This window comes from Eschrichtius robustus, chromosome 12 (genome assembly GCF_028021215.1).
Source record: "Eschrichtius robustus isolate mEscRob2 chromosome 12, mEscRob2.pri, whole genome shotgun sequence".
Lineage (NCBI taxonomy): Eukaryota > Metazoa > Chordata > Mammalia > Artiodactyla > Eschrichtiidae > Eschrichtius > Eschrichtius robustus.
In genome coordinates, this window is record NC_090835.1 from 3,461,940 (window position 1) to 3,488,799 (window position 26,860).

The following is a 26,860-nucleotide window of genomic DNA, read 5'->3' on the forward strand; positions in this document are numbered from 1 at the left end:
GACTTCCAGCCCTGGCTGCAGACCAGGCTCGCAGCCGCCATGGGGGCTGGGCCCACGGGCAGCAGGACGGCTTCATCCTGGCCATGGCCTCGCTCCAGTGGCTGACCCTGGTGCGGCAGGGGGTGGAAGGAGGGAGCGCCGGGTCCTGGGAGGCTCAGGGCCTGAGTTCAATCACTTTGCCTCTCTGGGTCTCAGTTCCCTTTTTTGTACTGTTCAGCCTTCTGAGGGTCTGACACTTGGCCCCGAATTTGCTGCCGCTTCATTCATTCAGGAAATAGGGATAATGGCGGCAAATGCTCTGTGGCACGTGTGTGCCAGGCGCTGTTCTCAGTGCTGATTATTAGTTATTAGTTCATTTAATCTCCTGATGCCTGAGGTATGTGTGGCTCTTACTACCGTTTTACAGATGCGGAAACAGAGGTGCAGAGAGGTTAATGAACTTGCCCAAGGCCACACAGGTTGTCGTGGCCGAGGTGGGATTTGAACTCGGGCAGCCCAGCTCCTAGCCTCCGTACCCGTCGCCCGCTCTCCGCCCTCAGCCCTGTGCTGGCCTGACGGTCGTGTCCGATGCAAGTCCCAGCACGTAAGGTCCAGGGAGGTGACACAGAGGCCCAGATCCTCACACAGGAAGTGCAGCTCTGTGGACCCAAATGGCCGTTTGGTCCCGGACGTGAGCACAGGCGCTGGCCTCTCCATCACCAGCCTCCAAGGCAGCTCTTCTGTCCAGTGCTTAGAAACAGGCAGGGGCGGCCGGCAGAGCCAGACCTGGTTTGGGATTTCAGCTCTGCCCCCATAGCCGACATGACTGGGTGCCAGTCCTTTTCCCCCTCTGAGTCTCGGTTTCCCCTTGTGTGAAAAGAGTAGCGGTACCCACCCCCCAACAGGAGTGCTGTGAGGACCCTCACGACCTGCCCAGGCGCTGGTCCCAGACCCTCGGCCCCAGGTCTCTGGGATGAGTGACCCATGCTGCCCAGGCCTTCTCCTCAAAGGAAGCTCAGGGCAGCAGGAAACAAGCCCATCTCCCTCCTGCCTGGCCAGCCACCCTCTCCCGACCGTCCCTAGGGAATGAGGAAGCGTTGTCCTTGTAGGTTTCCAGGGCAGTTGGGCCACAGGGCTTTTGGGTCGAGGGCTCAGAGGAGCTACGGAGCTTTGCCAGCAAGAGTGGAAAAATACCACAGCCCGTGGCAAGGCCTGCTGGGCCCCCGCCAGAGGCCCGCTGGTGGCGGCTGGCACCAGCGTCTCCCACGAGCATCCCCGGAGAGTCACCGAGAAGTTGAGAGAATGGCTCTCAGGGGCTTGTCCTCAGCGACAAATTCTGCAAAACAAGGGTGTCTTTCCAAAGAGGTGGCTGAGGTGGCATGACCAGGTGGGCTTGGGGAAGACAGCGGGGGGACACACACACACACACACACACACACACACACACACACACACACACACACACACACACACACGCGCGCTAGCTGGCCTGGACCACATCCCACCTCTGCCACCTACTGGCCCTGGGCCCCCGGGCAGCTGACGTGACCTCACTGGGCCTCCCGTGTCCTCATCTAGAAAATGCAGGTGATAATAGTCTTACTTCTTCCAGTTGTGAGTTAACACGCATAAAGCTCTGTCATAGCGCCGGGCACACAGCAAGCACTATATAAGTGCTTGTGAAACGAATTAAATACATGGAAACAAGGGAAGCCACCCCCACCCCGGGAGGTGTCCTGTGTCCGTGACACAAAGCCCTCTGGCCACAGCCCACACGCCAGCCCAGCCCAGGGGGCCCTCAGGCTTTGAAGCAGCTGCCCTCCGCCCTCCGCCCTCTGCCCTCCACCCGGCCCCGCTGTCAGCAGCCATTGTTCTCCAGGACCCGAGCTAGGGGCCGGCAGGCCTGTCGGCAGGAAGGGAGGAGCGGCCTGCGGGCTGGTCTTCTTTCTTCTCTCACCCCTTCTGTGGCTTCCTGACCTGCCTCCACCCTCCGCGTCTGCCTTCTGGTCCCTGGGAAATGGAGGGCTCTCTGCCTCGGGAGAAGACAGTAAGGTGGCTGGGGAAACTGAGGCCCGGGGGAGAGGGCGTCCAGGGAGGGTGTGGCAGAGGCGGAAGGAGGGTGACCCTTTTAGCCTGGGATCCTCAGGAGGACCCGCTGCTAGGGTGAGTGGGGAAGCCGCCCGCTGGGAGGGTGCAGAGGTGGATACGGACCCCAGTCTGTGCAACCCCAGCTGACTCTCTTGGCCACTCCACCCCTCCCGCTGGCAGAGCTGGAGGGAACCTTAGAGCCCAGCTGGTTTTAGCCCCCCCACTTGGCAGGTGGGGAAATGGAGCCCAGAGAGGGGCAGTAACTTGCCCAAGGTCTCACAGCAAGCTTGTTACTGAGCCTGAATTCTGACCTGAGCCCTAGAGCCCTTGGGGAGTCCAGCTTCCCTCTGGTCTTTGGGAGGATTGAATGAACTGCCAGACGTTTCTGAAGGGCTTTTTACTGCCGTGCTGTTGTCACTGGAGGAGGTTCTAGGCTGCCCCCGCTCTGCTGCTTAAATGCTGTGTGACCTGTGGGCAAGGGACAGACTCTCTGGGCCTCAGTTTCCTTGCTTCCAAGATGGGATTGGGGCAGGACCAGGTGAGTGTAGAAGTCACTTCACTTGGATTAGCACTAGGCACACAGTAAGCGCTCAATAAATGCTGGCTGGTGGTATTGACTGAAGGCAGCTGAGCCCGACAGGCCCTGAAATCTTCCTTCTTGCCTTTTTCCAAAGCCCCCTGCTAGTTGTTTCTACTCAAAGGGATGGCGGCTGTCCGAGAACTGGGCTCCATTATGGCAGCTGGGCAAGGTTCAGGGCTCTGTCACCCCCCTGTCGGTGTCTATTACCTGCCTGAGTCCCAGAAGTGCCTGGCAGTGTTCTGGCACCGCCCCCTCCCACAATGCCACGGGCCTTTCATCCTGTTCTCAATCTCAGTTTCCTCACCTGTAAAATGGGTACGTGGGCCATGCAGTGGTCCCTCCCTGGGCCCCTGGCCCCAAGGCCCTCAGAAGGGGTCAGGGGCTCTGTGAGCTAGTCTTAGCATTTCCACAGGTCACCACGGACTTTTGCATGTCCTGCACCGCACAGTAAGATGCCTCATGCCTTGGCTCGGGGCTGACCCTCCGCCCGCTGGGTGCAGGCCTTGAGCACGGTGGTGACTTGGAGAAGTCTGGGAGCCCTGCCCAGCCTCAGTTCCTTCTCCAGCGGCAGGTTAGCCAACATACCGATTTGGGGGTGTGGTGAGCATGAAGTGGGCTGGTGTTGAGGAGGCCTGGCTCAGCTGGTGCCCTGCTGAAATATCAGGATTTCACTGTCCATTCAGCCAGGCATCTTCGAGCTCCTCTCAGGTGTAAACCCTGCCTGGGAACTTCTTGTGTTGAAGAAAAAAGTTGGGAAAATCCATCCATGAACTGAGGCTACAGGAGGTATGAAGGCTGGTGCTTTCGGGACAGGAGGAGTAGAGAAAGTAGGGCAGGGCCCTTGGGGATGGAAAGGCCTGGCCTGGGTCATCTCTGGTCCCCACCTTGATTGACCTAGGCCTGCCTGGGACGTGCTGCGTGACCCAGGGAAGGCTGTGGCTGCCTGCACCCCCAAGGAAGTGGAGGCCTTCCCCATCCTCGTTTCCCCTCTCCAGAAGTTCCTGTGTGCTTCCTGCACAATCGCATGGCCAACGACAGGCCGCATTTCTTGCTCAAGCACCTAAGCGGCCACCTAAGTGCCACGCACTGTTTTGACCATGTTACGAGCATCATTCCATTGAATCCTTGCCTTATCCCTTAATGAGGGCCTTCTATTACTCTTATCTCCATTTTACACATGAGGCCACAGGCCCAGAGAGGTTAAGCATCATGCCCAAGTTCATGCAGCATGTGAGGGGACAGAGCGGGGATTTGAACCTACTCTTAACCTGGTTCTGAACCATGAGTCATACTAATGGTGGTAATGCTAGCTGATCTGTGCTACATCCTGTGGGCCAACCACTGGGCATACACACTTAATAGTTTACTCTCTTATTGTGCATTTTCCTTCTTCACTTGCTAGAATGTCAGTTCCATGAGGGCAGAGATTGGTTCTCTGTATTTCCCGGGCCTAGTAAATATTTATAGATTTTTTTCATTGAATCTCAGTACATCTATGAGGTAGGTACTTGTATTATACCCAGGTTACAGGTGAGGCACCTGAGGCCCAGAGAAGGTAAGCAGCATGCCCAAAGTCACCCAGCAAGGGAAACATCAAGCTCAGCTCCAGAATGCCTGCCTTGGAGAGGATGCTCGAGTTTCACAGCAGCGGGCCCCCTAAATCGCTCTCATCCCTTGCAGGTCGTCTACTTCACTGCCACTTTCCCGTTCGCTATGCTCCTGGTGCTGCTGGTCCGGGGACTGACGCTGCCCGGTGCAGGCGCAGGCATCAAGTTCTATCTGTACCCCGACATCAGCCGCCTGGAGGACCCACAGGTACTGCAGGGCAGCCTGGCCTCCGTCCCACCCAGGGCCGGTGTGGGGAAAGGAAGCTGAAGCAGTGTCCGTGGTTCTGGGCACACAGATCTAGCCGGGCCGTCAGCCCTGGTACTTTTCCACTGGGCTGTGGCGGGTTGTTCACGGTGCTCGTGGGCCATTCCGCCTGCGTGTATCTTTCCACATCGAGGACTCCGGAGGCGGGCCAATTATAAAGCTTCTTTAGGTATTGCGCCAGGTAAGGGAGAGAAGTCGCTATGAGCTGTTCTCCTCCTCTGCCACAGTGGCCTTGAGGGCTGCATCGTGGGGGTGGGAGAGTTGGGCTTCCTTGTCTGAGGACGGAATTCAGAGTTGGTGACCACTTAGAAGGTCGTGGGGGGGGGGGGCGGCAAATACTAAACGTCCACCTCCAGGCACTCAGCCGCATGACCGCAGGCAGTTGAAGAGTTTATTGGCCCATCTGGGGATCTGGGGACCTTCTGTCCCCAGGGTCCTCAGCCTTTAGGTTGCCTCCAAGGGCCTGGGCTGCTTCGGGTCTCTTCCCCGCTGTCCTCTCGCCCTGGGCAGGAGGTAGGTGGGAGGGGCTTGACCATCATCAGAGGACAGCTGGGGAGGCAGCTCTCCTGGCCGTCAGGAGCCACTTGATGAAGGTTCTGGAGAACAGCTTTGCCTGCATAATCCATTCGGGAATTCCTCCCCCTTCCAACTCGGGGGTCCCCAGACAATAACAAGTATAATAATGGTAGCAGCCTTGACTTACAGGCTTACCATGTGTCTGGCACTGGGCTAGATCTTAACTCTTTGAACGTGCAAAATAGTGCTGTGGGGCAGGGCAGTGGAGCCCATTTTACAGATGTGAAAACTGAGGCTCCAGGAGTCATATTTACATCATTCCACAGTTGGAATCCAGGTCCCTCTGCTTCAAAAGCCAGCCTCTTAACCCTGATGCTGAGTGACTGGGGGGCTTCTTAGACTTCTGGGGTTCCTTGCAGCTTGGATTCCAGCACAAACGCTCCAATTGCATCGAGAACCTGCATACTTCGAGGCGCAGTCCTCGGGGCCCGGTGGCCAGGGACCCGCGCCACGTCCTCCAGGCAGCTGGCTCTAATGTCTCCTTTTCTCTCTCCTTGCCACCCTCCCCCCGCACCCTTCCCAGGTATGGATCGATGCTGGGACCCAAATATTCTTCTCCTACGCCATCTGCCTGGGGGCCATGACCTCGCTGGGGAGCTACAACAAGTACAAGTACAACTCGTACAGGCAAGTGTTGCACCAGCGGGCCTGGTGGGCCTTAGAAATGATGATGATGTTTAAAGAAAAAAGAGAAGAAGTAGGGAGCGTGGCTTCCTTGTGTTGTGAATTAACTTGCTCCCTGACATATGTGTAACATAGGGACTGTATGCTGCTGGGATGCCTGAACAGTGGTACCAGTTTTGTGTCTGGCTTCGCAATTTTTTCCATCCTGGGCTTCATGGCACAAGAGCAAGGGGTGGACATTGCTGATGTGGCTGAGTCAGGTATGGTGGTATCGGTGGCAGTGGTGGTGGGCACTGCCACCTAGTGTGTAAGCCGAGTACTGCAGGCATGAAGCCAGACCCCCAAGGGGGCTTTGTGGGGGGGGGATGAGCCTGGTTTCTGAAATGGACCCCCCCCCCACCAAGACGTCCCCCAAGTATCAAAGAGTATAAAAGCTAAATTTTAAACACTTCTAATTGCAATTTTGCCCAAGGGGCGGCAGAAACATGGGGGTTGGTTAAGTTGGGGAATATTCAGCTCTTCTCATGTGGTCTTTCCCCCTCCCTGTCCTTCCCCAGCAAACTCCTGGTTTCAGCAACAGAAACCACTTCCTAACTCAGGCCCAAGGCAGCCACCAATCGGCATTCCATCACCACCTTCTCAGCTTTGGTTTCTGTATTTTGCACTTTGCTCCCAGCACGCCCCCTCTAAGCGAACCCATTCATTCATTCCACCGCTGTTTCTTGATTTGCTGAGTCTCTGCCCTGTGTCAGGCACCACCGTAGGCCCGGGTGGGGGAGGGACAGGGGGTGTAGCAGGCCACCCTCTGGGACGGTGACAGGTCCAGTTTGGGGGAAGGTTGTTGGGGACACCATCACCCCCCTGGGGTGTGGGCCCCATTGGTGGGGCACTTCCTGCAAGACACCTGCCAGTGGAGAGAGAGTCTTAGAATCAGAGTCTGCAAAGCCTGGGGTCTTAGGCTGGGATCCTGGGGTTCCAGCGAGATGGTTCTGGAAGCCGAGAATTGTGAGGGCTTCAGCTGCTAGAATCCTAGAGCCTCAGAAGCACAGGTGTCCCAGTTCTAAGACGTGCCCGTGGGTGCTCCCGGTCCTGGACCCCAGCTCTACGGCTGCAGGGGCTTCGATGTGGGAGTGCGAACCTCATTCCCAGGGTCCCCAAGGTCCGCCTTTCCGGCCTCTGCGCCCTCCTCCCATCCTGCCCAGGTCACTTGGAAGGTAGTTGTTGCTGTTTCACAGCCTGACCACCTGACTTCCCGCGACCTCTCAGGGGCCACTTGGAGGCAGGTGAGGGCCCTGGGCTGAGGCCCCTCTCAGGCCCAGAGGAGAGCGTGAGGTCCTAATTCCAGGGATCACAGACCAGGGTCAGGCACAGCTGGAGTCCCTGTACGGAGCTGCCCTTGCCCTTGTTGGAAACGGGTTGGTGTCCTGGTTCCCCAGCCAGGGACCCTAGTGTTGGGGGGTGGGTGCCTCAGCGTCATGCTTTCAGATGTCACCACCACAGATGAGGCCAACGGCTTGAGACCTAGGGCCTTGCTTGGGCTGGTCAGGGTCAGAGCTGGGGTCTCCTGGACAGGCCCCTCTGACACGAGGATATCCCCCTGCAGCCTACCCATCCCACCGTGCACACGTGCGACCTCTGGGTTCCTCTGGCCTCTCAGAGCCCCAGGCCCCGCTTACCCCCTTACTTGGTGAAGATGCTCATTGCCCTGCCCCCTCCTCCCATGCCCAGTGCTGCAGGACAGGCCTGACAAGCCCACGCCTCAGCCCCACAGCTGCCTCCACTGTCCCCGCTCCCACATCGGACCTTCAGACATAGTTGTCCTTCCCTGAGAGCCCCCAGAGGCAGGCCAGAGACTGAGGACACAGAAAGTAGTTCCAGAAGTGAAATAGCCGCACCCGTGTGGGAGTTTGGCAGAGTGACGAAGGGGAGACAGTTGACATCTCCTTTGCAAATGGCTTTTTTTCGGTTGAGGGCTTGCAAACCAATTCTGATTGATGGGGAATCGCCAGGAGCATGGAGGGAATTTGGCAGTGGGAGATTATGAAATACGTGAAATAGATCTTTCAATAGATCTGTCAATATATGAAATAGATCTTTCTCTGTGGACAGCTAGATACTCTTATATACGTATTCATCGTCAAGATAAGTTGTTTCTTATTCCCGTCCACTTCAAAGACCTTGTCATTTATTCCCCACGGTGATGTCTGAACAGCCGACACATCAAGGGTGATTATTTCGCTAATAAGCTTTTAACAAGCACCATATTGAGCGAAGTGCGTTGGAACAAGATAATTATTTAGCCGAACGGAGTGCAAATTGCAAATGAAGCGTAGAGCGGGGCATCTCTGCTGCCCCAGGGGCTCGAGCGGCTGCCGTGTCTCCCCGACTTCTCTCTCTAGTTCCCGTGCTTTCAGAGAAGGATGCTCAGACCCTCCCCCGGAGGCTGGCTTGAAAAAGGCAAAACTGAAATACAGAAACAGCCATTGAGAAGCTTCAGGGCCCAGCGGGCGGGAGGGGGGAGAGGTGGGGTGAGGGCCCCATTTTACATCTGTCTCGCAGCGGCTGGATTGATTTCTCCCAGTGCCGCCTACCACTCAGGCCGGAGCTGCCCTGGGGGGCCCAGGGGGCCCCAGCCAGGTGGAGATGCGGGTCCTACTCCAGCTGGGGCTTTGGGGTTGGGACGAGCACCCTTCCACCTCTTCCGGGGGTTTTCCACCATCGCCTCCGAGGACATGGTCACAGTCACCGTTGGGCTTTCCTCACGTCGGGGGACTCTGGCTGTACAGGGTCTCGCCCTCGCCGCCACGCGTGTGGTCAACGCCGTACGATGTGGTTTCTGGCTGGCTCCAATTTATTTCAAAGTTTTTTTTTTTTCATTCTCAGACCATTCATTTGGTTCCTGATAACCTGTTTCAAATATCCTGCCCTCCAGCCCTCCTTATTTCACGTTTCTTGCCTTTTTTTTAATTGTTTTTGAGTTGTGGATTTTGCTCTATTTTTTTTCAGCCCAGGCCCTCCCTGTCTCCTTTCTTTGGCGGCTCCCGACCGTCTGGTGGACCCACAGGTCTCGGTTACAACTCCGTCTTTCCCCCGGCGTCTTCTCTCAGGCCGACTGGAGGCGAGAGGGGACGTTTCCAGTTGGAGGCACCCCCAGAGCTGGTGGGGCTTCTGCCTCCAAATAGTCCGGCCCTCCCTAGAGACCAGAGCCCTTTACCAGGGAAATGGCACCAGCACCCAAGAATCTGAGCAGGAGAAGCCTCGTTGGGGTTCACGTACGGGAACCTGCCCCTCACTTCTGGGGGGAGCCTGAGGCCCCGAGAGGGCGTGTGGTGACCTGACGCGGAGGTGGTGGGCCGAGGACTGGACTGCAGCCTGGGGGGCTCTCCGCCTGGGGCCTTGCCCTGCACCCGCCTCCCTCCGGCTTTGGGCCTTGGCTGTGACGGTGCCCCAGTGGGTGCACAGATGCACCCCCAAGAGACATCGGCCCCGCGGGGCGAGGTCCTGTGTTCTTTTTTCTGGCCACTCATTTAGTGTTTCAGTAGAAAGCTTTTCTTTGCAAACAGGGCGTTAGTAGTCAGATAACTCTAGTAGTCAGGATGATCCCTGTTGTTGCTTCCTTCCAGCCAGCGTTGGTGTGGTTCTCTGGTTTGGGGGGAGGTCCTCCTTTTCCGAGCCGGCAGACTGAGTCCCAGGCTTGGTGCTATTTCCCACCCCATAACCGGTGTCCGCTCGGAACCTGGCGTGTGAGGAGGCCACCTGTGCTGCTGCATAGGAGACAGATGCTAAAACGGGGCCCCGCCTGAGCCCCGGTGCGTCCCACCCCACAGTGAGACAGGCCTGGCCTCTTCCCCCAGGCGGGACCCTGCATCTGGGGCTTGGGAGACCCGCCTCAGACCCGAGTGTCTTGTGTGGCTCCGGGGCTCGGGGCGGCTTGGGCGCTGATGTCTCCCCTCTGCCCCTCCCCATCTTCTCTTCCGTTAGGTCCTGGCCTGGCCTTCATTGCCTACCCGAAAGCTGTGACAATGATGCCGCTGCCCACGTTTTGGTCCATCCTTTTTTTTATTATGCTTCTCTTGCTTGGACTGGATAGCCAGGTATGTACAGAGCGAGGGGATGGCCCCTGGGTGGGACCCCCTCCGCCCCCCTCCACCCCCCCGAACCTTGTTCTGGAAGAGCCTCCCTCTTTGTGCTGTGAGTGAGCTGGTCACACCCCTTCACACCCCTCTGCAGACCTGCAGCAGCTTCAGCCAGCGAGGGTTCCTCTGGGACCCCAGGAGTGGAAACAGCCCCAGGGCAGCAGCAGGATGTTGTCTGCCCCACAGCTGGAGTCTTTGACCTCGGCAAGGGGAAACGGACAACCGCAGGGTGTGGTCCACAGGGAGCCATGTGCACCCGGGCAGGCCAAGGAGGGACATGGCACACAGGCCGTTCGGGCAAGGGGGCAACGCCTCTTTCTAGGGCACGAGGTGGTCACTGGCCAGGCCATCACTGGCAGTCCTAAGTGTGGCCGCAGAAGCTGGAACCCGGGCTGTGTTCTCTGCTTCCTGGGGCACAGGGGTCGGCGAGCTTGGCCCCCATGGGGAAACTGATCCTCCGGAGCCTTGCCAACACCCATCCTGCCCTCCGGCCTTCCCGGCTTTCTGCCCCCGCCCCACGACAGGCAGGACCCCACGTATACCATGGTCATTTCCTGTGCTTCTTAACCCCCACGTCCCATCCCTCCAGGGCTCAGGCCTCCCCCCGACCCCCTGGGGATGTCAGTGAGAGCCAGCTGGGGGCTGCATCTGGCTTTGGAGTAACACTGTTCCCAGCCCCCACACTGCTCTGTGTCATGGAACACATTTCCTCCCTCCCTCTGAGCCTCAGTTTCCTCATCTGGTAAATGGGTACGATTATACCTACATTGCCTTGTGGGAAATGCCGGGCACAGTGCCTGGTAGGGAGCAGTCAGTGGTGCTCGGAGGACCTTAGAGTGAGCCCCTGGGACACCTTCCCTGGAGATAGGTGTGTTTTCTCTGAGGCCTTCTCGAGAGCACAGGTGTGGCTCCAGGGGTGGGCAGTTAAGGTGTGCAGGGTGGGCTGGCCCTGTGCGCATGGCCACACGGGCCTTCATCTGAGGTCAGTCACTGAAAGGCAGCCTCGTCTGCAGGCTGGGGTCCTGCTGCCTCACAGAGGTCTGGTCTCACCCTGTGAGAGGTGGGGGCCTGCTCCTGTTCAGGAGAGAGCTTTGCCACTGCCCCCTGGGCAGCAGCCTCAAAGCCCGTGCCCAGATGGTCCCCGGGGACTCAGAGGAGGAAAGTCAGGGTAGGAGGAAAGTCTTAGAAGGTCAGGCAGCGGAGAGGAGGTGGTCCACCAGCAAGGTCAAGAGCAGAGTGGAGGATTTGGCAGAAAGAGGACCAGGATTATCAGAGAAGACGGAAGGAAAACATTTGGGAGACTGTAAACAAAATACTTGTGCGGTTGTTGATGGGCTTGAGCTGTGTAAACAGCAAGAGGACTCCATCCATCATTCCTAGTTAATGAGTTTGGCCTTCAGAGGCCCCAGGCAAATGGCTTTTATAACTTCTTCCAGAGCTCTCAGTGAAAGCCAAAGACAAAAACAGAAAGAGGTTAATAAATGAGAAAGCATGACATCTCCATGGGCCCAAAATTGGCCTCTTGGGCTGCGGAACTGCTTCGTGAACGGGCGGACGTGGTTATTCATTAGATTCCCCCTGGTTGAGGGTGTGCACCGCTGAGCCAGGCCCACTGCGGCTGTTTAGGGAATCTCAAAGCTCTCAAGGCCAGCCTCGCAGGGAGCCGGTGCTCTTCTGCTTCAGAGCATGGAACTCATGGCACTGAAAGACCTGCCTAATTGATGTGCCGGGAAAGGGCACGGTGCGATTCGAACCCTGGGATCTCTCCCTTGCATCTATGTGCTCTGTGAAGTCAGGGATGTGGGGGAAGGTTTTGCAGATGCCAGCGACCACCTCGTACTGCACCAGCAGTGATAGGGGCCCTGCCCTGCGAGCTGTCCACTCGGACCAGGCTTCACGTGTCACGTGTGGCAAAATACACAGAACACAAAATCAACCATCGTAACCATTTTTAAGTGCCCAGCTCAGAGCGTTAAGTACACTCACGTTGTTGTGCAACCATCCCCACCATCCATCTCCAGAACTTTCTCATCTTCCCAAACTGAAACGCTGTCCCCACTAAACACGAACCCTCCCCCCTAACCTAGCTTTTATGCATCAGCTCCTTAATGCACACAGGGTCACGATGCCTGGGTACAGCTGTTCCCCAGAGCCGAGAAAACTGAGGCTCAGAGAGAACTGGACCTGGGCTGAGGCCGCACCCAGTGGGTTAAGGACTGGAGTCACGGCTGCCTGTCCCCAGACCCGCCAGTTCATCCCTGCTAGTTGGCCTTTCCTTTGAGTTCCCCGCAAAGAACTCCGTTCTTTGGACATGCAGGGATCCACAGCCAGTCTCAGGCAGGGGGAGCGTGAGCCTCGCTCGTTAGAGGAGGGAGGGTTCCTAGCATTTGGGGGGAGCCCTCTGTTGGGCTGAGGGGCCCTCGTACCGCTATGTGTTTCCCAGGGAGAGGGAGTAGGACCGTCACCCACACGGAGGCAGGTGCCTGTCGCTAGCTGGCCTGCCCGAGGGGGACACAGTCTGTGAACAAACAGCACGAGGAGAAGAGAGCTGGCTTCCCTCTCCCCCGGGAGCTCACCCATCCAGCCCCTGACGTGCGTTAGCAGGAATCACCCCATTGCCAGTCTACTCTAATGATTTCCCATCTTTCTCATCACCCCTGTTGAGGAGGCAAGATGCTCCCATTTTACAGAGCAGGAAGCTAGGCTCAGAGAAGTCAGGGTCACACCACTATTAAGTGAGGGAGGTCTCGAGAGGCTGGTGGAGGGGGTGAGGGCTGGGGTTGGTGTCCCCCACAGGTGCAGTGAACTTGGAAACAAGGAGCTTGTGCTGGTGTTGGCCCTGACTCTCAGTGACACTGGATCTTCCTGTCTTTAATTTTCCAATCTCAAAAAAGGAAAGAACCTTTGTTTTTTTTGTTTTGTTCTGTTTTTAATTAAATAATTTATTTTTTACCTTTGGCTGCGTTGGGTCTTCGTTGCTGCGCGCGGGCTTTCTCTAGTTGCGGCGAACGGGGGCTACTCTTCGTTGCGGTGCACGGGCTTCTCATTGCGGTGGCTTCTTTTGTTGCGGAGCATGGGCTCTAGGCGCGAGGGCTTCAGTGGTTGTGGCACGCAGGCTCAGTAGTTGTGGCTCGTGGGCTCTAGGGCACAGGCTCAGTAGTTGTGGTGCACAGGCTTCATTGCTCCGCGGCATGTGGGATCTTCCCGGCCCAGGGATCGAACCCGTGTCCCCTGCATTGGCAGGCGTATTCTGAACCACTGCACCACCAGGGAAGTCCCAGAACCTTTGTTTTTAACTGCTTTTCAAGCTTAATGTTTGAGCTGTGGGTCTGCTATAATCCAGTGGCAGTTTAGGCTCAGAACCCCTTTGGCTGACACATCAATCAGAGGTCAAATCATCAGCCCCCTGTTCTCTTTGGACCCCTTTCAAGAGCCTCTTGATCATCTTTTCCCTGAATTTCCAGCCCCTTTGGGCACATGAAAGGGACTTGCTCCTTGTGTATGTTCCTCGATCCTCCCGTGATGCTTCCCAAAGGAGTCAGCGGTTGGCCATGTCTTGTAGGAAGGCTGGGGAAACCTCCTTCCCAAAAGCCTCTCCCAGATGAAAGAGCAGACAGGTTTTAGCTTTTTAACGTTTAAAGGAGTCAGATGGCCTCAGAGGGTGTGTTGGTTGGCAGAGCAATTTGGCTGTAGCCACCCCAATTATAAGTGCGTCTGCGTGCCCTTTAACTCTGAAGTGTACTTCTAGACTGTGCTATGGATACTTGTGCACACATGCCTAAAGACAGACTTGGGGGAAGAGTCCTGCCCAGGTCAGCAGCCGCGGAGGCTGGACACCGTCTGCAGGGCACTGGTTACATCCATGATGATAAGCGTCCACAGGATGGAGTTTTATGCCACCATTTAAGAACCGAGGCAGCTGCATGGACTGATGTGGGATGACCTCCGGGATGAATCATTAGGTGCAAAGATGAGAAGATTTAGAAAGATTGAGGGTCACCCTAGAAAGTTACCCATGGACTGGCCTTTTCCACCAGCTGTTTTACCTTTGGGAGCCCAGGGATGGGTTCTTGGGGTCACGGGCAGCATTTGGCTCACACGCATGGGCCTGTGGGCATGCACGCGCGTGTGCAAAATCCCCCCACGGACCCACGATCCCCACAGGGTTCAAAACCACCATGTGAATTGGATGGGGAACTAAGGCCCAGACTTGCCTGGGTTACCACCCATTGGTCACGTGCTGCCATGCGGCCCTTTGTGCCAGGCCCGGCCGGGCGCTCAAGGCCCAGAAATGATGGGGCACCGCCCTTGGCTTCAAAGATGACCCAGACCGAAGTGGGAGGTTGCCGCGTCGACGCACGCGTGCCAGCACGCGTGCCCGGTGGAGGGTCAGCACGGGCCTCAGAGAAGCGCTCAGGGCCGCAGAGGTGTGGAGTATTTGGACAGCTGCACGTGGCCCGCCAGGCCTGGCTCAGCGGGCAGGACTAGTCACCACACGGAGCCCAACGGTGTGGACTCTACCCCACAGCCGACCTCGCCGGGGCCTTGTCTCTGAGCTGAGGGGCTGCTGGACCTCTGCCACTCACCCCTCTCCTTTCCTCCCCAGTTTGTGGAAGTGGAAGGACAGATCACATCCTTGGTTGATCTTCACCCATCCTTCCTAAGGAAGGGTTTCCGCCGGGAAATCTTCATCGCCTCCATATGTTGTGTCAGCTACCTGCTGGGGCTGACCATGGTGACGGAGGTAGGTGGCTCTCTCACCTGGCATGAGGGGCCTCCCCTGGCAGGGCCCTTGGTGCTCTAAATATGTTTCAAAGGTCAGTTCAAGGCCACGCCACCTCCCCGCTCCCCACTGTGGAGGCAGCTGGGTAAGAGGTCCAGGCCCGCTGAACTCCCGGCCACCCTACTTCAGGGGTCCTGCCCCACCCAGGGGCAGCAGGAGGCAGCTCAGGACCCAGCACTTGAGCCAGACTCCCTGCCCCACTTCCCTGTTACCCTGGCAACACAGTGGCCACCCTCTGCCCTCTGTCCCTCCTCATCCCCAGAGGCCTGGGGAAGGGGTGTTTCAGCCGAAATCCATTTTAACCACGGCTCTGTCCCCGCCTCCCCCCCACCTCCCCACTGTGTGCAGTGGCCCTTCTCAGGCCTGCAGGGGAGGCGTGTGAGCGTGTGAGCCTAAGCCCGGGCCCGGGCTGATCCGTCCTATGCCCCTCACCCATCTCTCCATACTCTCCAGCACAGGGTTGCATTTGCCCCCAAATTCGGGGTTTCGCATCACCGATTGTCCTTACCAGAAGTAAACATAAATGCTTTTCTCGAAGTGTCTGTAAGAAACACCCCCTGAAAGGCAGACCACAGGTTCATACACTGAGCAACGGGGTCTCACTGAAGTCTTCTGTGTTGGCCACTGTGAGTGTTAAGCCCTTCCTTTGGAAACAGGCTTCAGAGAACCCATCATTTTTTGCTAAGAAAGACATGTTTTGCTTTCTTTTCTCTCTCTGTGTGTGTGTGTGTGTGTGTGTGTGTCTTTTTAATTAAATTTGTCAAACATGAAGTTAAGCATCTTTTTAGACATGCATCTGGTCCTCACACCCTCTGCACTTTTTTTTTCCCTTGGGTTTTCTATTTCTTATCGACAGGCCAGATCTCTTTATATATTGAGGGAATGAGATGCCAAATAACAAATCCACCTTCTCTGGTTTTTTCTTCACAGGGTGGCATGTATGTGTTTCAGCTCTTTGACTACTATGCAGCTAGCGGTGTATGCCTTTTGTGGGTTGCATTCTTTGAATGTTTTGCTATTGCCTGGATATATGGTGAGTAGAGATGCTTGCATATCTTACTCAAGTCTCTCCTTTGGGCTTCTCTATCTAGAAGCTTCAGAAACAGAATTCTAGTGGGAATTTCATTTTGAGTCAGACACAGAGGCGCTCCCTGCCTGGACTTTTCCTCTCAAGGCCACCCCTTCCAGCACAAATAATCTGACCGTAGCCACACCGAAGATTCTCCCCATGCTGAAGGTGCGAGGTGTGAGTGGATGCTTTGTCAAACACAGAATTTGGCCATGCAGGGGTCTGTCTTTGATGAACCACTCTAGGGTCCAGGAATAGTCCATTCTGACTTCCTCGAGACCTTGGAATGGCCACACCGGGATTTGGGGGTCTGCGTAAAGTTGCCAGAAAAATACCGGTGCCCAGAGACATGTGAATTTTAGATCATTTCAGATAAACGTCTGCCAACACTTGGGTCTATGTGGTGTGGAGATGCAGGGACCTGGATGAGGCCCTGGAGACACCCCCTCCCCACCACCACCCCCAGGGCCCTTGAGCCCCTGCTGTGCTGTTCCCGGGGCGGATGCTGCATCGGACACCAGGTCAACATCTGTCTGCCTCTGTCTCTTGCAGGCAGTGATAACTTTTATGACGGCATTGAGGACATGATCGGCTATCGGCCTGGGCCCTGGATGAAGTACAGCTGGGCCGTGGTCACTCCGCTTCTCTGTCTTGTGAGTGTCCTTCCGCGCGGCCGTGGTCAGTAGCCGTTCCTCCCCGGGGCTTGACAGTTTCACCTGCTGACCCATCGTTCACTCAGCATCTGCTTAGTGCTGGCCTCTGACAAGCCTAGTGACAGCTCTGCTCGGGGAGGGGGCCAGGCTACTCCGGAGGGTTCCCTGTGAAGCATGAGTTAGGAGCTTGTCAGGAGGAGGGAGCAGGAAGGGCACTGCTGGCAGAGGAGCGTGAGTTGGGCACGTCAAGAAATTTCAGGGGCTCCATCACTGAGTACGTGACCTTTCCCCAAACCCTTCCAGAGTTCATGGGCACAGTCAGGGTCCCTGATTAAGTTGAGGGGCCTTGGGGAATGTTGAATGGAGACGTCATAGACCCTGGAAATGTGGTGTTTCCCATGGAGGGCGGGGCTTGTGCCTGGAGAGGGGAGGTCCCAGCAGAGAGGACCCCTGGGCTCTCCCAGGAACAAGGAAGCTTAGTAGCCGCCAGGACCCAAGGGCAGTGATGTGCACGTCCCCCTTCGCACCGGGGTTCCCGCGCCTGCCTTCTGGGGATGTGGCCTTGGGGCCCAGGCACCCGTTAGGCTCCGCTAGGAGGCTCTGGCCCAAGGGAGGTCCTCTGCAGCAAAAGCTGCTTCCCTGCCGGTGTTTGAAACCTATCGTGAGCTTGGAGCTAATTGCAAGGAAAGATGTCTGCAATGCTGCTCTCAGCTCGGACCGTGGGGAGCACAGATGGCAGAAATGTTCCTTGTGTTTAGGAACCAGGTGCCGGGAGATAAATGGGCCCTCCCCTCAGTGACCTCTGTTTCCAGGCCTTTCCTCTCAGGGCCCCAGTTCCTGCATTTGTAAAACAAGGAGACTGACTGATGCGGGGCTGAGTGGCAGCGACCGTCTTAGGTTGTTACTTTATTACTGAGCGCGGTCTCGGCCTTTTCATCTGAGATGCAGATTTCCCCCACAAAATTAAGGAAACTGTGGCAGCCCATAACCACGATCGGGGAGTGCATTGTTGGAGGTGAATTTAGGTGGGTGCAAAGCCCGTGTTCTCATCCTCACTTAATGATTTATTTGTGGGCAACTCCCCTCACCAGTCTGACCATCCGATTCCTCCTCCCTCCCTCCCTCGGGGACTGGATAGGTGAGAGGCTGCATTCCGAGGTGGCGGGAAGAGGAACGTGACACAGGCAGACACGCTGCTTCCTGGGTTGGGTTGGGAGAGCAGAGCTGCCCTCCCTTGGGACCCTCCCCCACTAAGCTTCACCCCACACGTAGGACAGCAACAACAGGGCCAGGCATACAGTAGGTGCCTAATGAAGAGCGTTCCCCCCACCCCCTCACCAATTCTGGTTTAGATAGGTTTGTCTTCCCTTCAAACCCCCCTTATTAGATAATGAAGGTTTAAGTCATTTTCACTGGGTTCTACACGGAGAGGCTGTAGTTCTGACCAGAAGCAGCCCTCCAGCCAGCCTAGAGTGCAGGCTTTGGGGCCAGAGCTGACCCCACCCCACCCCTATGTTCCTGGATGGACAAATGGCTTGCGCGTGGCTTAGGCTGGACCCCCAACAGGGCAGCAAGGCCCAGGTCCACACCCTGCCTTGGGGGCTGGGCCTGGGGCTCAGAGGGAGGTGGAGGGATGGCAGTGGGGGAAGGGAAGCTGTGTGCCCCTGGAGCTACACCACATGTCAGGGAAACAGGGGAATGAGACAGACACACCTCCCGCTCTCATCGACTCAGGCTGGATCGGGAACGAGTAATTGTGACCACGAAGAATCGCGCTTTCCGGGAAGGGAAGTGTGGGCACCTGACTGAGCCTGGGCGGGGCCTGGGCAGGACCATTAGTGCAAATTTAGGATGAGGAGAAGGTGAGCTCGAGAGAGGTTCCCAGTGAGTGGGAACAGCCTGCCCAGAGGCCCCAGGGCAAGCGGCTGAGAAGCTGAAAGGAATTCCAGGTAGCTGGAGTATAGTTGCGGAGGAAGAGGCAGTGGGTAGGTGACAGGGAATTGCCGGCCAGACAAGGACTTTGCATCACGAAGGTCCTGGGGAACCGCAGAAGGGTTTTGAGCAAGGAGGCGGCTTGATCAGGTTTACCCTGGGGGCGGCCCTCCTGCACCAGAGGGAGAAGGGTGTGAGCCCCTTGGGTGGAGCCTGCCCTGGTCCCAGAAACCCCCTGACCGCCCCCGTCTCTCCACAGGGATGTTTTATCTTCTCTCTCGTCAAGTACATACCCCTGACCTACAACAAAGTCTACGTGTACCCCAACTGGGCCATCGGGCTGGGCTGGAGCCTGGCCCTGTCCTCCATTGTGTGCGTCCCCTTGGTCATGGTCATCCGCCTCTGCCAGACGGAAGGGCCATTCCTCGTGGTAAGCACTCAGGGCCCCGAGTCTGGATTTGTGGTGGGGGCAGGATGCTGAAGGCCAGCCAGCTCTCAGTTTGCTGTGTGACCTTGGGCAGGTCACTGGCCCTCTCTGAGCCCCAGACTCCTCACCTGCCCTGTGGAGTGGTTGAGACTGTGGGCAGGAGAGTGTGTAGTGGGAAAATGGGCAGCAGTGACACATTCAGGGGCCGGGCTGGGGGCCGGAGAGGTGGTGGTGGCTTTGGATGCCAAGATAAGAGCCAGGGCTTCACCTGGGAGCAGTGGGGGCCAGGTTTCCCAAGCGGTGAGACAGGAGACAGGAGCTCATGAGCAAGGCTGAGCTCCAGCCAGAGGCCTTCCCTAGCCCTGGAGCCAAGTTTCAGATGAGCCCAGCCCGTGCTGGTGTTCCCCTCGCCGGACCTGTGGCCCCATCTGCTGCCCGACCCTCAGAAGCCACCTGTGCACCGAGCAGACCCTCCAGCTCCCAGGCCCCTGTGCCCGCCAGTCTCCTCCCTGCGCCTCCCTCCCGCCACCATCCTCTCAGAAATTCCTCCAACAATCCTGGAGATTCCAGGCCCTGGCAAAAGTCGGGGCTCTTTCCAAGAAATCCTTTTCTTAGAATCTCCCTTAACCTTTGGGCTTGGGCTGGCTCCAAGACGGCACTGTTTTGTTCTGGGCTGTTTTTATTGTTATTCTCTTAAAAATCTGGAGCCAGGATGTCCTGGGGCCCTGGCTTCTCTTGGGCTGGGCCGGTTTCCTTGTGGGCAGGGGATTGGCCTGGAGGTGTTGTTGGTGGGGAAAGATGCCAGGCCGGGCAGAAGGAGACCAGACCAGCCTTCCCGAGACAGAGGAAGTAGGCAGGGATATGCCAGGAGGAAACCATGAGGCTGGGGTCTGTCTGAGCCAGGAGGACCCTTGGGGTGTTCCTGCAGCACTGGACCCATTGTATTTTCTCAGAGGACACAGGGAAGGACCCCAGTATTCAGCCAGAATGCTGATTGGCCCTATCGTTTGTCAAAATGCTGAAATACTGGGCCTGGGACAGACCCAGGCCCTCCCACAGGAATTTCCAGAATGTCCCTACCACCCAGAAACCAAAGGGTTAATTGAGGGCACAACAGGGGGTGTTGGATGTCTGTCCTGATTGCTCAGTGCCCACAGCTATACCCAACAGATCACTGACTTGTGTCTCTTCAAAGCCTAATTTTAAAATATTGTTCCATCCCAAGTTTAGAGGTTTGGGCAGAGTGGGGTTGGTGTAGGGGAAGGATTCGAGTCCACCCCGAATTCACAACCGGTCTTCACCCCCAAACCTGACCATTAACCAAAGCCCCCTCCTCTGAAGGCAGCTGGCCGCCATCCACCTGTCTTCACCACGTGCCCCTCGACCACCTACCTGCACAGGTTGCCAAGGGGTCCTCCCAGCCGTGAACTTCTCTCTGAGCTCCATCCTGGGAGGATTCCAATTATGTCTGCACCTCCTGCAGAAACGGGGCCCCAGGTAGCTGCCCGGGGGTGTTTGCCTCGTGTCCCCCGTTCGGGGCGCACACCCATTGTACAGATGTCCGGAGAGAGGCAAAGCGATGAAGGGGGAGCAGGGCCCTCCCCTCCGGCTGGCTTCCACCCTCGCCCTGTACCTGGGGCCTCTGGTCTGGTTCCTCCAGGGCCCAGGCAGCCAACCCAGGTGGGGAGGGGGACTGGGGAGCTGGGGCTCGGGGGAGGCGAGCACCATCGCAGGTCGCAGTGTGGCTCTCAGCTCTGGCCCCCGTTTTCAAGGAGATGTGGGCCTGGGGTTGCCAGACCTGTGGTTTTTAAAGAGCAGATGGAAGTCTGGATTTTCAAATGAAATATCGTAGCTTTTAACAAGCAGCTTTTAAAAATTGTTATATACCTAAATTGAATGTAAATGCTGAGATAGAGGGTTTCTTGTTAGCACCTGCTTCCTACTTAAGCCTCTGAGTGGACGCTTGGCGGGAGGTGGGCTGGGAGGCGGGAGCTCTGAGTTCAAGTCCCAGCTCTGCTGTTGCTTTTCTGGGTGCCCAGGGGAGGGCTCTTTCCCTCACTGATCCTATTATCTGGCAACCTGGGGAGGACAAACTGCCGCGTGCCTGGCAGTGGTCCAGCCTCTGGCCCCTCTGTTGGGAGGGGCAGTGCAGACCCAGGCAGTGGTCTCCAGGCCCTCAGTGGGGAAATGGAGAAGGCAGGACATGCAGCTTGTGGGAGACGGAGGTTCTCCTAGGGGAAAGTGGGAGCCATGGGAGGCTCAAGACAGTTACCCAACCTCAGGCATACAAATTGCAGAAACTCAGCTGCTTTGCAAGTCAGAGAAATAGGGGAACGGGAATCACAAGGAGGTGTATTTCAGCTCCATGGAAGAAAGAATGGGGAAAGAGTTTGGAGGCGTGAGTCCCCCTGTCCCTGAGGTGTGTAAGCAGGGCTTGGCCAAGGAAACTACCGGCGGGCACTCTGCCCTCATTCAGGGCCTGGAGGGACCTTAGTTCAAGTCCTCTATTTGTCAGTGGATGAAATGGGTGGTCCAGAGAGGGTACTAGTTTGGCAAAGGCCACACAGCACACTGGCAGGACCCGAGGTGAAGAGGGAAACCAGGCCCGCTGACTTGCCTCCCCGTGCCTGTCCTCTTCTTTCTCCAGAGACTCAAGTACCTGCTGACCCCGAGGGAACCCAACCGTTGGGCCGTGGAGCGAGAGGGGGCGATGCCCTACAGCTCTCGCATGTCCGTTAACAGCGCGCTCAGGAAACCAACCCACATCATAGTGGAGACCATGATGTGAGCTCTCTCCCAGTCGACGGGCTGCTTTCCTGCTGTTTACTAACATTAGATTCTTATAGGACCAGGTTTACAGAGCTTTATATTTGCACTAGGATTTTTTTTTTAATTGTCACAGAAAATGTTTGTGTGTGTGTGTGTGTGTGCGTGTGTGTGTGTGTGTGTGTGTGTGTGTTGTCGTGTGTATGTGTATTTTGTTTTGATTTGGGGATATTTTGTACAAAAAGAAAACCCACGGGCAGCTGTCCGGGGTGAGGCAGAGCTTTCATATGGAATTAGATGTATTTTATGGGAACTTGGTCAAGTTTTCTTTGTACTTTTTTTTAACATATAACTATGTACACACGTAGAGATTGTCCTACACTTTTACCACTTGAATTGATCTTGCCAGCAATAGATCTTGTTTTCAAAAGCAATTCTTCGGTGCTGTGTAGCTGGCAGAAAGTTCCGCCCCCAAAACGCAGGGTGGAATTTTCCTGGGACAGCAGACCCATTTTAAAGGTGTAGTACCTTACCAACCTGGTTCAAGTGAAGCAAACAGCTATCTGGCCAGACCCCGAGGGGCTGGAGAAAGGAAGGCTGTCGGGAGACGCCTCACGACACTTGTCTTAGCCAACAAGAGAGATGCCAAAATAATGAACCAAGCCCTCAAATATAAAGGGACTCAAAGCCCACAGATGAGGCCCAACAGGAAAAGTCTGATGCTAAGAGCGCCGGGAAGCACTGCATCAAGAGCAGAGTCCCTTTTACTTCGAGATTGAGGGCGGATCGTCAGACGGACTGTCAGAAGCATCCGTCTGCGAGGGAGCGGCGTCCTTCCTGGGGCGTCCCAGGGAGCGAGTGGAGGCCGCCCAGCAGGAGCTGGGGGTCTCAGGGCTGCAGACCTCACACAGATGGGGCTGTTGCCTGGATGGGGGATTCCGATCAGGTCCTGGTTGTTCCCCCAGCCGACCTCTCTCGCAGCTGCCTGTAGGGGAAGCGTGACGTATTTGGTGAGGGGCGAGGGGTGAGCAAGTGGACCAAAGGACGTGGCCCCAGGCGCCCGGGACCTGATTTGGGGGAGGGGGCGGTGCTCTTCTTTCCTCATCTCTCCACCCTCAGCTCTGTATTCATCTCTCAGAGGCTCTTGTTGAAGACCCCAGCCCGGGGCCGCCCTGGCGCCTAGCAGGGGGTGCCAGGAGCGAGCTTTCATTGGGGCCAGGTGCTACCCAAACTCTCCTGCAAATTCAGGCACAAGTACAACCCACGCTGGTAACCTGGGAGATAAGGAAACTCTTTATTCCCCCTTCCCCGCAAAAGCTGGGGTCGGGTACGCACACTGTGGGGATCGAGGTCAGGAGGTGAGTCAGGGTTGTTCGGGGGCAGGCACCCCAGAACCGGCGTTCCTCCCTGAACCAGGACGGAAGGCACTCCACCTTTAAAATCCCAAGTACGGACACGCCTCCACCCAGCCCGCATTTGGATCTAAACTGTGCCATTTAAACAGAAACTTCCAAGTTCAGGGTCTAAAGTAAACTGAAACGTGGTCACGCGCAAATGGCAGTGACTGCCTCGGGGGTGTGGAGAGCGGGATCTGGCTCTGGCGTTCAGAGCAGGGGCTCTCTGAATCCTGGGACCCCCTCCCCAAATCCGGGCAGGGGGGGAGTCTCGGGTGTCCCCCTCCCAAGGGGCAGAGACAATTCTGAACCTCTCGTCTTTCGCAAGCATTCACAGTCCGCTGTCTCCAAAACATATACCCTGCCAAACAGCACCCAATCCTATTCCAAACCGTCAGCAAGTCTGTGTGCCTGTTTTATGATGCATTTATGGTTGCTACTGTGTCTGATTTGATTGTATTGTTTTTGGGTTTTTTTCCTAATTTTATCAAGTAGCAATGTGACCTGTTCTCCTTTGTCTTACGGAACTTCAGTAAACTAACCACTGTCGATGACTGGGGACAGGTTACTTACGTGCGGGGGCGAGGAGGGCCACAGTGTTTCGGGTTGGTAGGCAAATTGCAACATTCTGGAAATGGCCCAAAAAAGGCCCCTTCTTCTAAGATTCCCAGACCAAATTCTAGACCAAAGACACATGCAGACCAAGTCCCCAGGCCCCGCCTGGAAGGACGGTCAGCCACTTTCCCAAGCCTGCTCCTCGCCCTTCTCCCGGAGCACCTGTCTCCACTTGTGACCCTCCTGTCTGATACCCTAGCTCTTGTGTATCAGCAGAACTCTGCTCTATGAGTACAATGTGTAATGGTGTGTGACTTCTATGTCTCCACATAAAGGAAACTTGTCATTGGAGCTCACGACTCTGGTCCGCCTGTCTCTGGGCAGTCCCCCATCCATGCTCTGCCTGGGATGGGTTGGAAATTCTGATGCTCGCAGCCAGATCTGGAAGGGATGCAAGAGAGAGGTTTAGAGGATGTTTTTAGCATGCAGAAATGGGTAATGGCCCCAGGATAATCTCACCTGGGGAGATGCTCTGTCCAGCTGGGCCTGGGCCCTGTTAGTCCCTATGGTGGAACCGCACGGTCACTGATAGAGAGGCTTCCTGGGCCCCCCGGTCAGCACCCTCGTTGTCAAAGGGGCGTGTTCTCCCTGAAGACCAAAGACCAGCCTTTATGAAAAGGGACATGCTCCGTCCCCAGAGTTCAGGGACGCGGTGAGCTGCAACCCACCCTGTGACCACGCTCATGGGCCAGCTGGATCCCAAGCTATGGCTTAGTGGGACGGGAGCAGCGGTCCACCCGGCCCCCTCCCCTCAGCAGCCGTCTGGAAGCGAGGCACTGAGACGTCTGTTGCACCACAGGAAACTGAGGGGTCCAGGCAGAGCCTCTCAGACAGGATTTAGCCTGAGGCCACGTGGGAAATTCCCAGGTGGCCGGAAGTGGCCTTGGATGATTTCTGGGCCATATACAGCTCCCTCTCTGTAGCTCCGGCCCCACATTCTCACCCCAGATCCCCAGCACACCCCAAGACGGTGGGGAGACAGAGGGAGAGGGAGCCCCCCTCAGCCTAGCCCAGAGTGTTCCTGTGTCCCCAGGTGCCACCGCACTGTGGTCAGGGCCCCAGCCAACGTCTCCCAGCACTACCCCTCCAGCTGGGGCAATGCTTTGGGCAGCCAGTGCTCCGGCAGGCGCGCCTCCCTTCCGCACCAAGCCTCAGACACAGTCTGGGAAAGGACCCAAGAGAAACCCCCTCAAGGCGGCTAGAGGTCCCATCCAGCCCTCAAACCCAAGGTCAGGTGGGCCAGGCAAGGCTGTCCACGTGGATGCTGTGAATATCACTGTGCAAAAATCCAGCAAGCACAAACCCACAAAACAACAAAGCTCAGACATCAAAACCTGGAGAGGGGTGTAGGTACCCAGAAGCCAGGAAATAGCATTCCCCCCTCCTCCGTGCTCCCTCTCAGTGCCAGGCTTTCAGACTGCAGCTCGGAAGCTGGGTTTCATTGTTCTCTTATGGGTGTCACTACAGACTGTTCTGCCGTGTTCCCTGAGGGATTGGAGCATCTTGTTATGTACTTGGCTTCAAATTGAGATGTTGGCTTAATTTTTTTTTTTAAACCCAATTAATTTTCGAATCCCTAGCAACTGTGACTGTATTTAGCACAAGAGAATGCTGAGAATGTGGGTCTTGCTTCCTTCCAGAAATATGTCTGGCTCACCAGAACTTTTTTTGAAACTTCAAAATATTTTTAAGATATTTTAAACTTTTGTAAAAAAAAAAAAAAAAAATCAACCAACAAGAGACTCTTCTGAGGAGGAGCATTTGTATTTGAATAAAATCCTTGGTGTGTAATTCAGTCTTGCAGTATACAAGCTTTTATGTATAAATGTTTTCTGATATGAATCCCTGTATTTTGCAGGGGTTTTCTCTTCCTCTTTGGCTTTTTAGATAAATATGTATACCTATATTTTAAATTCATCTTTGCTTCTTTTTTTTTTTTAGAGGAGTTTGTAATCACCTTATAACATGAAAATAAACATGTCCTTTTTAAAATCCAAAACGTGTGGGTTCTGTTCTGATGCAGGTGTTTCTCTTTACGTTTGGCAAGCACTTTACAGTTTACAAAGGGCTTTCATTTCTGCCCCGGGGCATTCCTCAGAGCGGGGTGTTATTCTCTGAGGTTGGAGACACTGAGGTAGAGGTTCAGGAGGGGACAGTTTGCCTCAGGGCGCATGAGTCCCTGAAAGAGTGGGCAATCTCCCCAGATTCCGGGTCTGCTCCAGCTGCTTCTACTGATTTCCTGCGACTGGGGGGTCTCATCACCTGAGCCCGCGTCGTCATCTGGAGTGAAGCACCACCCCCTTCATGCTGATTGGAGGTGGTGCTCACCACGCACCAGCACCAGGTGGTATCACTTACACCCAAACCAGGGCTCTGACCTTCCGGCCAAGAGAGCGCAGGCTGCTGGGAGGCTGGTAAGAGACCAGCCCTGGAGGGATGGTGCCGCGGACACTGGGACCTCAGAAGCGAGGGCGGTCAGGACCCCAGAGGTCAGTGGTTGGCACAGACGTGGTTGGCCTTGGGAATCATGAGCCCAGCCCGCTGTTACAAATGGGGAAACGGAGGCTGGGAGAGGGGCCTGGCTTCCCTGGGGTCACAGAGCAGGTCCATGTGTGAGGCAGCCTTCGGGCCCACTGGCCCAGCCTCCTTTGTGAGTGTGCTAGGTCAGGGGGCTTGCAGGGTCTTTTCCCCAAATCCCCAGACCAAAAAACCTTTCTCAGTAACTCATTCTACATAGGCAATGCTAGAGTAAAATCTCCCTCCCCACTCTTTCTGTCTGTCTCCCTCCCTTCCTTCTTCCCTGAGTGTCTTGGTCTCCTGGCCTGTGTTCACATCCTGGTTCCATCCCTGACTACCTGTGTAAAGTACTTAACCTCTTGCCTCCTTCACTCCTCTGTGATGTTGAGATCATAATACAGCTCCCTCCGAGGCTGTTGGGGAGGATCTATAAAGGGATTTCTTTTTTTATTGAAGTATAGTTAATTTGCAAAGTTGTGTTAGTTTCAAGTGTACAGCAATGTGGTTCAGTTGTACATACATATATACTTTTTCAGATTATTTTCCATTATAGGTTATTATAAGATACTGAGTAGAGTTCCCTCTGCTATACAGTAGGTCCTTGTTGTTTATCTATTTTACGTGGTGTGTATGTTAATCCCAAACTGCTAATTTATCCCCTCCATCCCTTTTTGTAATTATAAGTTTGTTTTCTATGTCTGTGGGTTGATTTCTGTTTTGTAAATAAGTTCATTTGTATCATTTTTCTATACTTCACAAATAAGTGGTATCATATGGTATTTGTCGTTCTCTGATTTACTTCGCTTAGTATGATAATCTCTAGGTCCATCCATGTTGCTGCCAACTGCT

At 55.7% G+C, this 26,860-nt stretch overlaps 1 protein-coding gene across 4 annotated transcripts in view; it reads left to right on the plus strand.

Annotated features, from left to right (window-relative positions):
• The window catches only part of SLC6A6 (solute carrier family 6 member 6), an 84,763-nt gene extending 59,322 nt beyond the window's left edge, over positions 1-25,441 (plus strand). For all 4 annotated transcript variants that reach the window (XM_068557425.1, XM_068557424.1, XM_068557426.1 and 1 more), the window contains 9 exons: positions 4,328-4,462; positions 5,619-5,722; positions 5,855-5,979; positions 9,701-9,813; positions 14,462-14,599; positions 15,569-15,671; positions 16,260-16,360; positions 18,552-18,722; positions 21,367-25,441. In XM_068557425.1, coding sequence (XP_068413526.1) covers positions 4,328-4,462; positions 5,619-5,722; positions 5,855-5,979; positions 9,701-9,813; positions 14,462-14,599; positions 15,569-15,671; positions 16,260-16,360; positions 18,552-18,722; positions 21,367-21,507 — 1,131 coding nt within the window. In that variant the 3' untranslated portion in view covers positions 21,508-25,441. The remainder of the gene's footprint in view (positions 1-4,327; positions 4,463-5,618; positions 5,723-5,854; positions 5,980-9,700; positions 9,814-14,461; positions 14,600-15,568; positions 15,672-16,259; positions 16,361-18,551; positions 18,723-21,366) is intronic.
• The last annotated feature ends 1,419 nt before the right edge of the window (positions 25,442-26,860 follow it).